Genomic DNA, 15,224 nt, shown 5'->3' on the forward strand with positions numbered 1-15,224 from the left:
TGATAATACTGATAATACACAAATCAAAAAATTACATCGAAGTAATAGTGCCTTATTATTAGATATATTTAGTGATAATAATGAATCATCAAATCATCAAGTGATCAATCGTTCAAAGTCTGCAAATGATTTAGAATTTTTTAATTTTGATGATGAATTATCATCGGATAACCAAAGACAACAAGTATTATCAATAACAGATTCAATTGAAGAATGTTTATATGATTTAGATCAATATTTACAAGAGTATGATTTAAATGATCAGGAAATTAATTATTTATCACATTCGAATCCATTTCGTAATACGTTATCAACGGTTAATTGTCGTAAATATGAGGAATTTCGTCGTAGAACATATGATCGAAATACATTTAATGGATTCGCCAGGAAAAAGAAAAAATTAGGTAATGTTCAATTAAGAATTTTTCTCAATTATTGTTAGAACCTTTTGTCATGTAGCAACGGAACCCTAATGAAATAAAACAATATGAATATGAAATTAACATGAGCATTTTGAGTTATTAAGAATTTTACTTTCGTTGTGTTTCATTGACACTGGTACTTTGGATTTATGCGGTTGGCGATTGAATGACAATTTTTTTTTTGTTTCCAACTGAAGAAAATACTTCTGGATATAATAATCTTCGAATAGGACTTTAGTTGATATGTCAGAAAAAAGTGAGCGATTTTTGGTCAAAATTACTCTAGCTTATCCAATTCGAGGCCAAAGAATTTTCCCCGTTTTAATTCAATTTTCTTAAGTGAAAAAATGTTTGCGTAATTTGATGAAACTTGGTATATGGGCCACTCTAGGTCAAAAAATGCAAATATTAGTCTCATTTACGATTCGGTACGTAGTTTTAAAGATATCACCTAAAATCATGAGCAAAAACCTTTTATTTCAAACAAATTTTGGGCGAGGTTCAAAAAATTCGAATTTGTTCGAAAATGAGTTGCATTTTTGTTTGTTTGTTTGTTTTTTTTTTTTTTATCTAATTATCCTAAATTATCAAAAGACACGAGATGCCAATTGAACAATCACTTTCTGAGATATCGACCGAAGAAATTTCTCTTGAATCACCCTCGTATACAATTTTAGTCGATACGTAAGAAACCAATCCAATCGCCATGCCAATGGGATACTATACTTGATTTGTTTTATCGAGGCCAAATTTTTGAATTTTAAAGTGTATTTTCGAGCTATAGTACAATTTAATTGATTCGAATTCATATTTTTGCTAAATAAAAGTTATTTTAAATCAAAGTTAAAAGATCGAATTACTTAAATTAAACTGTTTGCTTTAAAATGTACTTTGTTTTTTTAAATGTTGGCCTCGATAAAACAAGTGAAGTATAGTTTTTTTTTTTTATCAATCGGGTCGGGTTTCCATCAAGGAATTAAGCAATAAATTGGACTAATATGAAGTATTGTACTTGATAATTCCGTGCCAAAAAAATCTTCTCGTCCAAGCATAAATTTTGTTATTGTCATTTTCGAAATTTTTAAATTAAAAATTTTACAAACTTGATCAAATTTCCTGAAAGTTTCAACTATAGACACTAAAAATTGGTAGGGATACAGTCAAGATAGGATTTACAAAAGTTTGTACAAAGTATGTGGGCGTATTTAAAATTAAATTTCAAATACCTAGAATTCTCATTTAATTGTCTTTTACAATAGGTAATACTGTATTAAATGGTACCGGAAGTGGAAGTGAAGGGGAAGATGAAGATGAAAATATAGATTGGAGTTGGGTATATGAATTAGAGAAAAAAAATAATCATCAGAGCATTGAAAATAATGCAAGCGGTGATATACCTTTAACCATCGACAATAACAGCTGTATGGAAACAGATGTTAATAACATAACGGAATTAACACCAGAACCAAGTCAAAGTATAAACAATAGTTGCGGCACGAGTAGTATTGTTCCATCAACGACGGACGACAATCATTCTAGTGAAATGTCAAAAAACGTAGAAAATGAAATCAAACAAGAAAGATCATGGTTGCGCAGTTCAATGCGTCGTTTACGTCATTTTCGTTTACCTGATACTGAAGACATACCATCAACAAATAACACCTCAACGAACCAACAACAACAACGTATTATATCGACGCCGTTAAATGTTACCGTCGCGACGCCTTCAATAATTGAACAGACGACGTCTGTATTACAACAGCCAATGGATAATTTTCGACATACACATCGTCGTGTACGACCAACAAGTGCACCGAATCGTTTAAGTTTTTCACAAGATTTTCAAATAAATCGACAAATATCTGTACATCCTGCAGGTGATACCGGTGAAGGTGTTGTGCAAAATTTTAATGTGAATCCAAATACGAATAGTGTTTTGTTAGTGAATCGTTCGCGTTCAACAAATCGTGGTTATCGGAGTAGTAGTAACGGACGATCATCTTCATCGGATTTACACCATCATCATCATCATGGTGCAAGAAGTAGTTCAGAATCATCACGATCACGACGACCGCGTAGTGTATCATCAACAGATTCTAGTATCGATGAGGGATCTAGTATTGATACAACTTCAAGTTGTACACCTACTGGTACACCAACACGAAATACACCAGATATTACAGCTTCATCACAATCACGAAGGTATCGTACTTTTTTCGAATACTTTTTTTCATTCGATTAGAATTTCTTTATCAAAATATTTTCTCAGTTATTTATGAATCCGAATTTTTGCAATATTATTCTGTCAGTGACAAGGGAAGCAAATTGGAAAAAAAATATTATATAGTTTTTTATTTGATTTTATTTACATAAGTTTATATTTGCAAAAATAAGAAAAATCCAAAAATTTGTCCTTTTAGGATTTGATGAGGAAACTGGTAGGATTCAACATTTACATTGCGTCTGCAATTTTATAAGAGTGTGGGAGCCCCGAAAGCCAACAGTAGCGTCCATTATACTTTTTGAACAATTTTTTGCATATTTCACAAGGAAAAATTGTGAAAGGAATGAATACTTGTTCAAAATTAAATACTTTTGCAGTAAAAATCGACAAAAATACACATTTTTATGTTTTTAAAATCATATTCATAAAACTGCATATCTTTTCCGATTATTTTTATTTAATTTCAAAATCAGAGAAAGACAATGAGTGTTTCCCTGTGGAAAGAAAAGATGCCAGCAATTCTTCTTTCACATTCATGAAAAGCTAAATTTTTATACTACCTACATAATAAAATTTTACACACTTAAGGTAGTACGAGCACCGAGGCAAGTTTAGACTTGGGGTTGAAATTATTAGTACCTTAGTTTTAACTTTGATGACGAATTTTATTATTATTTTAACTTCATGAATGTACAAAAGCTAAATTATTTTGAACAAATTCCGATATTTTGAAACTAACTCCAGATATCGCAAAACTCTATTCTTACTTTTCGTCTTATATTGTCAAGTTATAACATAATTCAAAATCAAAATATACAAAAATTATTTTTTTAATTTGTGGCCCCACTGACATGCTCTTTCATCCTTAATTAGTCGGGCACAACGGGTTTTTTTTGTTTTTGATAATTTTTTAAAGTTTTAGCTTTAATTTAAATAGATTTTTTTTAATTTCCACCGACTAATTTTGGAGAAATCTATGAAAACAAATCATCCATATACCGATTTCCCATAAGCCCAATGTTTAATATGCCTAGTTTTAAAGTAATTTATTTATTTAAATAATCGGCAACCCCCTCTAAAATTTTCAGAATTTATTTAGACATAGTCGAACTTCATATAAAAAAATCAAGCTTTTATCCAAAATTGCCTTGGCGCTCGTACATCCTTAATATTTAAAATAAGAGAAAAAATACTGCTTTTTTACTCCCTTTTTTTTAACTTGTAGTGTCTACATATCTGCTTGTCTGCCGAAAAAACTTTGAATCGATTTTTAATCCTTTTCCTGTGATCAAATCGAGCCGAAACTTTGTAGGCAGACTCAAGGTGACGATAAAAATGATATACAAATTTTCGAACAAAAAATAGAAAGAGGGTATAATAAAACTTGGCTAGATATGAAAAACTAAATTAACCATACTAAGAAAGTGAACGAAATAAATTTCCACAATTGTAAAATATATGAATATGTATTTTATTATTTTTTTTTTTTTGCAAACTTTTATTTACAATTAAGAACTTAATTATTAGAGCAATAGCTTAGATCAGGCATGGGCGAGTTATTTTAAGGCGAAGTCACCATTGTTGTAACTTTATTGGGTGCCATAAACTTTATTGAATTATCCAAGTCCGCATTGCTCATTGAGGAGGAAGCGAGACGGGTATACGACACTTCTACCTATCTCAGTTTCTCTTATAGTAATGAGATAGGTAGAAAAAAGTGTTCTCTCTGTCTTACTCGTATTTTTGGTTGTCACTGGTTAGGATGTCACTGTCTTACTTGTATTTTAGATACAGAAGTATGACTGTCTTCTCTAAGCCACGTTTGCCCATGCCTGGCTTAGATATATCAATATGTCATTGTATTTATTACGTACACTGGGAGTACCAGGAAACCTCAATAAAATCTGTTTCCAACATAAAACTTTACTAGATCTGCTTCTTATTGAAAGAAATAATTACAATATTTTATTAAGATAACTATAATTAGCCACTTCATAATTATACAGTCTTTAATTTCAATATCATTGTAAAAATAAAATAAAAATGAAGGATTTCTTAAAATATCGAAACAATTTCTAAAAATAAAGATTTCCCATACATTCCATATTATTTAAAATTGAATAATAACAACAATAATAAAACTTTTGCAATAAAAATATAGTATTCATATCTAAATATACATTATTATAAACAAAATAGAATATGAAATAAAAATTAGTAAGCATTTCTTAATATATTTTTATTACAAAACTTATATTTAAAATAAAATATATTATTTAATAATAAACAAATAAAGAAAAATGTCTATTTAAAAAAAATATATATTAGTGGTAATTTAAATAAACAATTCGATCGTTTATGTGGATTAATTAGAGACTATACGATAATTGATTTTGAAAAAAAAATTAAATAAAAATTATGTAAAACTTTGATATTGCATTTGCATGATAAAAAGTATAAACATCCACACCTTTGTCTAGATATTGTTTGTAAAAAAAATTTTTTCAATGCCATTTGAAATCAAACAAGAAATAAGGTACGGGCAACATATAAGGCTCACTTAACTTCAAAAAGCCATAAATTCTCTAAATTAAATTTTTTCAAAAAAATACCATCTATAAAACAATTAGGTACTTATTCACTGGTAATACAAATTTTACAAACTTGTGAATTGGTTCTAGAACTGAAAAAAAAAACTAAATTTTAAAACATATTTGATGGGCTATCTTAATAATTAGTAGCTCAAGGAGGCCCTTTACATGTAGGAAAAAATATATTTAAAATTATTATATTTTCATTGATAGTTTAATTAAGAATTGTATCATTGAAAATAAAAAATTGTGATAAAAAATTGGCTGTGGGCCATCCTACCAAAACTCAAAATTGCCAAAATAATTCTTAAATAAAAAAAATCACACATAATAAGATCTATTTAAAACAAAATATAAAGAAAAAGTAGTTTGATCAATCATTTATTTTCATCATAATATTTTGTGGGCCATGTTTGATTGCTTGGAAGGCAAACAAATACAATATTTAAAGATCTCGCACTTTCTTGGCAAACCACATATCACGCCATCATACAAAATCTTTCTCAATTATAATAAATTCCTGATGAAAAAGTAAATATTAAATAAAAACAGAAACTTTCCTTTTATCCAATGTCCAAACGTTTTAGTATAAAAGTTTAATCCTTATAACAAAGTAATTTTAGTTATGTCACTAAAACGCGGTGCGTCTTGGTGAGGTTGCCTTTTTGTCTGTGATAGTTTTTACGCCTGCCCTCGAAATATCAAATGAATTAGTCATTGAATACTTTTTTATGTAGGCTATGATAGGGCTCGGACCATCATTAGTCTCACTTCGTAACAATAACAGATTTAACTGTTTAAATATTTTGGATATAATGAATTGGGTAACAATACTTTAGAGACTCTTTAAGAGATAGGTAGCATTATCTGTTTCGTCAACCAAGCTGATTCTGATTGATTTGCTATTAACATTTTTATACACATAAAAAGAGAAAGTATTGGGTAAAATTGTCTTGTGATTAGTCATATTTTACTCGAAAATATAGTCTTCTGCCAGGTTTCAAAGTTAGGAGAGTGATAAAAAGCCGTTTAATGACCAATATAACACGATTATGTAGTCTCGAAGATTTATGACATCTCCCGCTACTTGAGCATCCTAAGGGGGCCCGTTTAGTTCAAATGAGCTTCAACTTGGTTTGTAGAATTGTTTACTTGGCAAATTGTTACAAAAATCAGGGGCTTATTTAATAAATTTCGAAGAATTTCAAGAGGAAAATCCACCGTTTTCGACGCCAAGTAGACGCCCTTTGAGTGTGTAAACTGTACAAGCCATCTTGCTCCTTTTAATTAAAAAAAAGGAAATTTTTTCGTGGTTTTTAAGGCTTTAATACTATTATCTCTAAATTGAACTAGATAGTTAAAAATTTGTATTTGAATTGAGTTAATGTCCAGCGAGTGTCTTTTGGTTGTGTAAACTTTCCAGACTTTCCAAAAATCTCATTTCAATTTTATACATCCAACAAAAAGGGAGATTTGATAAGTTGGAAATATGCTCTGCTGTTTATGATTTGATTTATATTGGTTGTTTTCAACTTTTTTACTTGAAGACCCTCCCCTTGTGCCTTGAAGCAGATGGGTGATAAAGGGTTTAATTGAGGTCCAGAAGGGACGAGGAGGTTCATAGTATATTCAAATGGAAAAGAGAAGAAGGGAGTTAATTATCAAAGGTATAATATGATGGTACCTGTAATATAACAAAAACTGAATCGGTAGCATTGTATTGAAGATTAACTCGAACGACATTGGACGAATCACCTAGTACTTTACCATTTAATAAAATTATATAACATTCGTAAAAAAGTTCAATAAAATAATTATATATATTATTTTAAAATTGATTGATTGTTTGATTGATTGGTTTATCAATTACACCTGTTTAAACTTTTATGCATAAAAATATGAATTATTAACGAGATACAATGAGATGACAACTACGAGTCAATTTAATAACTAAATATAACAAAACCTCTAATAACTAATCAAATAAATACCTATCTGGTTTATAAAACACGGAAAATAATTTTTTTTAAACATAATTGGAAATTGGAAAGTAAAAATTAACAAACTAGATTAGTACCAGTTATTAGATAAAGAAATATTTTTTAAGGCAATTTTTTTCAATAATTGTTAAATTAAAACAATTATACAAAAAGAAATAATTACTATAAAATTTCAAATTAAAAATTTTTTACATAATAAATAACTAAAGAGGAGCCATTTAAAAGTGAATAAATATTCATAATTTTTACTTCTATAATAATATTATAAAACGTAAATCAGCAATTTTGTCGCGGAAATGGAAATATCAAATAAGTACCGAATGATAAATTCGCATTATCAGAAAAATTGTCGTAAATATCAGTCTAAAGTAATTTTCATAGTTTTTACAACAATTAATCTAAGTCGTAACTAATTTTAAATTGTGCTGCTACTAAATTACTTAAGAAATAACAAACTTGCGATTAGTGCATCTTTGCACGATGATAAAATAGCCGAAATTAAAAATTACCTATCTACCCTTAGGTTTATGAATAGCTGAAAATAAACTGAACGTTATAGATTTTTAAATTGCATCACACAATTGTAATCCTAAAGAAAGATTGCTATTATTATAATTTCCAATTGATCTCGCTCGCGGACCTCTAACTGTTTTTTTGGTAAACAGCATATAAACGATATTACAGCAACTTATTAGAATGTAGTCTAAGCTTTAAAAAATTGTCATTGTGAATTCAATCTCAAAATCATTTAAATTTTATAAATATTTTCTCTAGCCTGCTTTACTGCCACATCGCCAGATCTTCCTTATTCCTCTATCAATTTCCATGATTTACCTTTCAATTTAAAGCTTATCGTGGCTAATGACGAATAATGGACTGACGGTCTAAAAATTCACCGCTTAGGAAAAAACGGACTAATTTTGTTCAGTATGTAATTTGTATATCATATCTGTAAGAGAATTGCCTATAAATAAAAAGAAAGCAAATTACTGTTGATATTTATCAACTGTCCATACGGGTCGTGCTAGTAAATATATATTAATTTTTCGATCTGGTGTACCATGTTCGTACGTCTAACTTTAACTATATAGTTTCGAACTCAGTCTATTTAAGTATGAGTATATTTTCAAATTAAAATAAATAATATCTAATTGAAATTCTTTTTACATAAGTAATACATATAAATTTTGTACCATAAAGTACTTACAATTATTTAAAACAATTTAAAGTAATTAACTTTGTTGAATAATTATTATTATTTGTATATATAAAAACTGTAATTATTGAATAAGTCAGTTACTAAATAATATGAGGTAAAGTGTTGTATCTTGATGATAATATATCTTAGTTCACTTTTCACTATATTGGAAGATATTACTTACTAGAGGACAATCAACCAAAACAATTGAACCTACATATTTTTACTATGAAACTAAACTTTTTTATATTTATTTCAAATTTTTTTTGTACCTACCTAATAAGTCAAAGTCCCTCATGCATGATACTTTTAATAACTTTTGTTATATTAATACATTATACCACTTAACATATGAGAGCGAGACTCACTGTGTATACTTCACGGGAAAACGCTCATTACGTATTTTCATTTGAATAAATAGAAAGAAACGAATCGTTCCTATAGATATCCGGTCTAGGACGTAGACTCCGTCACTCCGTCACTACTTCTGTGTAATTTTTTGTTTCTTTCTATTTGTTTAAATCAAAACAATAGTGCTTCATGTACTTTTGTTTTCAAGTAGAATAAAAATAATAACTATTTAATGCAAAGAATACAAAATTTTGTTTATAGGTAGTAATTTTGTTAATCAGTTTTAAATATAACATTAAATGTTGAGGAGGTAAAGCAACGTATTGTACAACTGATCATTTATTATAAGTAGGCACCAATTTTACACTTATTTAATTTTTGTCAGAAGTTAGAGCAGCACAAGTGAAAATAAGAAGTCTTATTCACCTCAGGTCAAGAAAACGAGCAGTTTAGCTCTTATTTACACGCTCAGAGAAGAAATTTGTAGGAATCATAAGGTTTTTCATTCATATAACTTCTATTATGATATTTCCTATAGTAAATGAGACAGGATCACATAATAATTAAAATATATATATAATGTTTTTATCGAAAGCTTAATAAATTTTCAAAAATTACATTATGAGTAGGAATATTGGATACAAAGATAGACTATTTCCACTGGTAAATTTAAAAAATTGGCTTCAAAAAACCTAATTAAATAGTGTTACTTGTGATCCAAGGTATAGTACTCTCCCGTGTAATGTCTATACACTGTATGTATTACTTATTACAGTTGTTAATCATAATTAATATATCCTTGAAAGATAATAATAAAAAAAAATTATTTTCTGAATATAATTGAATATAATACCATCTTACCCTAAAGGAAAAAACATTTAAGTAAAAGTTTATTAACAAGGTATATTGTAACCTTGATTTTTAGATCAATATACGTGCAACACAATAAGCTATTTTATTTTGCGGCATGCAGACATTCGTTCGAATTGAATCAACAATATATGTAGAACGAGTTTTAGCAAAAGTTGATTGATAAAGCAGTCCCTAGCTCGACAATAAAGTGAAGAGAAGAGAATAAGAACGTCGTAGTTAGCTAGAAATGAATTTTAAACGAATTTTAAAAATTGATTGAGTTGAGCATGCAAAAACTTGAGAAGATATTTAGATTCATTTTTGAGATGCACCATTATTTCTTATAAATCAGTGGCAATTAAACGCTTTGTATAATAAAAAGAAGGCGATCAAATATAAATATGAAACTTCTTGTTTAGCTGGATATCTATCGGGATGTGGCTCAGAGCGGAAGGCATGAAGCATATTAATAGTTTCTTTCACATAATAACTAGATTCTTGTAATCATACAACCAACGGATAGGCTGCAGCTATATAGTAACAACTTAGCTAAAAATACCTACTTATATGTAAAACCTTGTAAATTTTTGGCCGGAAATAAATCTGTAATATGTATTTTGTTAAAATATATACTCACTGTCAGAAAAAATGCCACAGTTAAAACATTCTAAGCGTACTCATCATATGTTATGTTATAATAGTAACACTTAGAATGTTTTAAAACGAGCATATTTTTTCTGACATTGAGTATACATCCATCAGGGCCCACGATAAAAAATTTTAAAAAACAAAAATTACATTTTATTTTGGTCCCAATATTTGGTAGATTTTAATATCTTAGAGGCAAAACAAGAGTTTAAATCGGCGATCTTTGCCAAAGCCTCCCATATAAAGATTTATAGAAATTTGAAAGATATTGTATGCCCAAAAATGAACTCAGTATTTTATAAGTCAACTGAGTATGAAAAAATATAGGAAAAAAATTTTTAACAGATTTATTTAAATACAAATCTTGAATTGAGCACGTTCTAATAAGGAAATTTCATACTGTAAAAAATCGGCATCATTGAAATGTCGTCAATTTATAATTTAATTATTTTTTTACACGATTTTGATTTATTTTTTATTAAGGTAAGAATAAATCTTTTTAAGATATTTCCGCCAATAAGATAATTGAAAAATAATTTTTTATCAAAACGTATAGGTAATAAAATTTTTGTTTATACAATTCAAATATTGATCGTACAATATGACATGAGGCAAGACTCTCTTTTCCACTTGCAAATTGATAAATACTTCGCAATTCAGTCATTCATTAATTGATTTTACTTAAAAAATTACTTTTCACAATAAAAACCAAGTGGTATCGGATTATTGAATTTTTTCAGATTATTGGAATTGTATAGAAATAGTTCTGTTCCCGAAGGGTAACCAACAAAACCCTAATACAAAGACTCTGCTCTCTGTCTGTCTGTCAACGGGCTGTATTTCATAAACCGCAAGAAATATTTTACCGCCAGCCATATTTGAATAAAAGACAAGACTGTTCAATAAACAATATATTACTGAGTGTTCGGATTAGTGAGACTTTACGATAATCCTCAAATACCCACAAAATCGAAAGTATACTGACCCTGCAATATTTTCAAATAAGTTGGATTTGTATGATATTCTTATAAAAATTACCAAAGAAAACCATTTTTTTTTTTTTAATTTTCAAACAATATAAGTATTGACTGTTTTTATATTGCTTTTTCAAGGAGGTAAAATTCTAGAATAAGAAAAATAATTTTTGTCCATCTTATAACAATATTTCGGTAAATTTATTGAAAAGTTTTATTATAATGCTTTTTTGTTACAAATATTTTAATTAAATCATATACTTAATAATTTTTAATAGACAATAAAGTACTTACAGCTAACATAATTTTTTCAAAACCTTTGTTAACGGAGATTACAGTAACTTAGTTTTATTTGAAAATTTATTATAAAATAATATATATATTAAAATAAAAATCATTTAACAGCCATAAAAAATACTATTGAATATTAATTTATTAATTTTTAACACTGCTAATAGCTTTTACGATACAGTAATTTAGATAATTTTATGAAATATAATTTCTAAATTAAACTAATTTATTTAAAAAAAAAAAAAAATTGCTGTTTTTTTTTTGTTGAAATAAATAATATTTATTATTTATGTTTTAAAAGTCATCCGTAAAATGAAATTCATAAAACAAATTTTTTTTTATGGTTTATCTACAACAGTCGCTGGCTCGACTGCTGTAGCCATAATGAGAGTGACGACGAGATTTATGTCATTTCCTATGTTTTGAACCGTAGAATCAATTTTTACCCCGACTACGTACCATAGCGAGGGTTATTTGTTTGACCGGTATGTATGTACTTCTAATCTACTTATCATCTTTGATTATGACGGCCTCTAGAGGGCTTAAAGTTATGATCGAAAAACTAATTTCGTTTTAATGATTGCGTGTTAGGTATCAACTTGATTAGAACTTTTCAAAAAAAAAAAAATATATATATATATATATACCTATATATATATATAATATATAATATATATATACCCTTAATCACGAAATTATAATCGCAAAATAGTCTAAAATGTATGCTATTTCGTCTGTTCCCTTCTAAACTACGTATAGAAGCGTCTTGATCGTTCGCTGGTTATAGCCTATGTAGTGGCTATAAATAATTCAAAAATCCAACTGTATTAAATAAAATCTGAAAAGCCCAGTAGTTTACAAACAAGCCCAGTAGTTTAACAGTCGGAGCCCATTATTGGGAAGATTTGAGCCGGTCTAGTTCTTAATGAGCCCTGACTGTTAAAGTCCCTATGTAACCTACTGGGCTTGTTTCTTTCTTTTCACATTTTATTTCACACAGCAACACTTCGATCCATAAGCGAGAAATAAATATAAACTACTTACAAAAAATGATATCACCTTTCAATAGGATAATCATTTTGCGTAGCCTTGTATTGCACCACCTTTTTAAAGCCATTTAGTTTTTTTCATTTACATAAAGTTTTATTTATTTGAAGTAGATAATAAAACAACAAAAAGAAATTATGTCCCAACACTGATAAGACCAAGCATAAAATATTATTGTATAGGATGTTTCAGAAATTTACGTCAGTATTATTGGTTAATAGTTAATATAATCATTGCCTGCCAAACATTCAAAGTATGTAATTTTTCATAGTAGCCACTATTTTATTTAATGCAGATTTCAGCTATTAACCCACCATTTTCTGTAAACTGTATTCGAATGGCTTGAAACGTTTTTCGATTTGGTATTCTTTATTGAGAAATTTTTTACGATATCTTCACAGCTTAGCGGCACCATAAATAAAAATATCAATAAAAAATATAAATCTTTGAGAGCATAATCATTTTGGGAGGGTAGATAAATATTAAACCTGGTTTAAGAACTGTCTGCTATTAAGGTGAATTTTAACGTCGAATTATTTGAAAGTTGTTTTATATAAATTTGAAAATTGTGATATAGGAAAATAATAAATAGAATTCTTTTCGAGAACACACGCCTTAAATAGTGCCGTTGAATTCTGAAACACACTGTACAGTTCTTCCTAGTCAATATATTTTTTTTTAATTTATTTCAATATTAAAATAAATTTCTTTAAAAAGTGTAAAACTGTTGTTTAAATTTATTCAAGTTTACTGTTTTAATTTATTAATAACACAAAAAAGTTGTTAACAAACAAAAGAGTGATCTTTTTTCTTTTAATTTAAATTTTTGATTTAATAAATAGTAATTTTAATTAGTTGAAAAATTGCTGTTGTTAATTTTTTTTTTTTTAAATAACAGTTTTTACAATTAAATAATATTTTTATTAATAATTCAATAATTTTTTATTTTTTGTTTACTTTTAATATGTATGATGATTTTTAATTCTTTTAATATTAAAATAATGAGAAAATAACAAAAATAACTGTTAACTATTATCTAATATGAATTATAAAGTGGTTTTCTGGTAAATTGAACTATTAATTATTACGGTTATCTTTTATAAACTTTTGAGTTACAGATTATAAAAATTAAAAAATATATATTTTTAAATAGTTTTTTTTTTTTTTGGGCAATTGTTTAGCAATGGCTACTAAGGGTTCCTTTACCCAATGGGGAAAGCACCCCTGCTTTAAACGCTCTTCATCGTGATAGTGTTTACCAAGTTCAAATATTATTTATCATCCTTGGGTCCTGGAACGTATTGAAAACTGTCTTACACCCGACTATAACTTCATTATGGTGAGCTTGAAACTTTTTTTTTTGAAAGCGCTCTTAAAAATGCTTTTTTTTTTGTCCGAAATTTTGACTTAATGTTATTAATAAACTACCTGACCCGGCGAAATTCTTACCGCCTAACAGTCGATTCTTTTTTTTTTTTTTTTTGAGATAAGCCACAAACACAACACTTTTTTCATTTTATAGAAATTTGTAGCTTTTAGATTTAGTAATATTATAGATCAGGGTTCGAGGATATACACGGTGTACTGTTATTGGCTGCAGATCGTCGGCCTACAGAATAAGCTCATAAAGACGAAAGAAAAAGTCATTATTAAATGACATTTACTAATATCTACTGATTAATATTAAAATTGGTAAATGACTTTTTCCTTTGTCTTTATGAGCTTATTCTGTAGGCCGACGATCTGCAGTCAATAACAGTACACCATGTATATCAATGGATATATATCATGATATATATCCGATATATATCACGTGAATTTTTATGATATATATCACCTGTTATAGATACACAGCAACGAGACATTTACATTTCAATTTACATTTTACCATAGACAATTTGTTTTTGAGTAATATTACAATAGTATAAATATTGTTAAATATTGTCATTAATAATTATACGATACTAACGTCGCTCAATTGTTTCGCTTTCCTGGAACTCCTCTTAAACACTTAAACTTTATGGTATGGTATTAAAGTTCAAAATGACTTTTAATTATTATTACGAATCTTCTGTATGGGAATATAGAAAAGTGTTGTTTTTAGACTTCTTCAGGCCATTTTTTAAATTTTTCTCTCCGTAAGAACCATCCTCGTATTTCAAGGAAAATTATAAAAAAAAGAATTAGCAAAATCGGTTCAGCTGCTCTCGAGACTTGCGCTTAGCAACACATTCAGCGATTCATTTTTAGATTATAGATTACATAGATTTTCATAATAAAAAATATTCCCTGATCACATTCAAATCAAACAAATTCAATTCTTAATGCTAACGTCTTTTTCGCCTACAGTTTAAAAGAAATTAATAATGAGTGTTTGTAAATACTGATAACTTTTGACATGTTACTGAATCACGTGTATGACCTCTCTCCCCCAAATTCTTATTTAAATTGGAATCATTTCAATTGGACGTGTGTAATTGAAAGTAATTGTCATTATGCTATCCCACTGTTTTCACTTTGTTATCAACATTAGATCTGTTTTGTCTTAGCAATTCTTTGGTAATATTGTACATTGAAAAAAGTACCAGTTAATTAACAAGAAAATATATTCTTAACATGGTAGCAA

General features: G+C 28.0%; 1 protein-coding gene across 2 annotated transcripts in view; it reads left to right on the forward strand.

Moving 5' to 3' along the window:
* Positions 1–286: 286 nt before the first annotated feature.
* LOC123299906 (sodium-dependent transporter bedraggled) overlaps positions 287–15,224 on the forward strand; it is a 47,185-nt gene continuing 32,247 nt past the window's right edge. For both annotated transcript variants that reach the window (XM_044882316.1, XM_044882318.1), the window contains exons 1-2: positions 287–404; positions 1,682–2,624. In XM_044882316.1, coding sequence (XP_044738251.1) covers positions 1,846–2,624 — 779 coding nt within the window. In that variant the 5' untranslated portion in view covers positions 287–404; positions 1,682–1,845. The remainder of the gene's footprint in view (positions 405–1,681; positions 2,625–15,224) is intronic.

Source organism: Chrysoperla carnea, chromosome 5 (assembly GCF_905475395.1).
Source record: "Chrysoperla carnea chromosome 5, inChrCarn1.1, whole genome shotgun sequence".
In the NCBI taxonomy this organism is placed as follows: Eukaryota; Metazoa; Arthropoda; class Insecta; order Neuroptera; family Chrysopidae; genus Chrysoperla; species Chrysoperla carnea.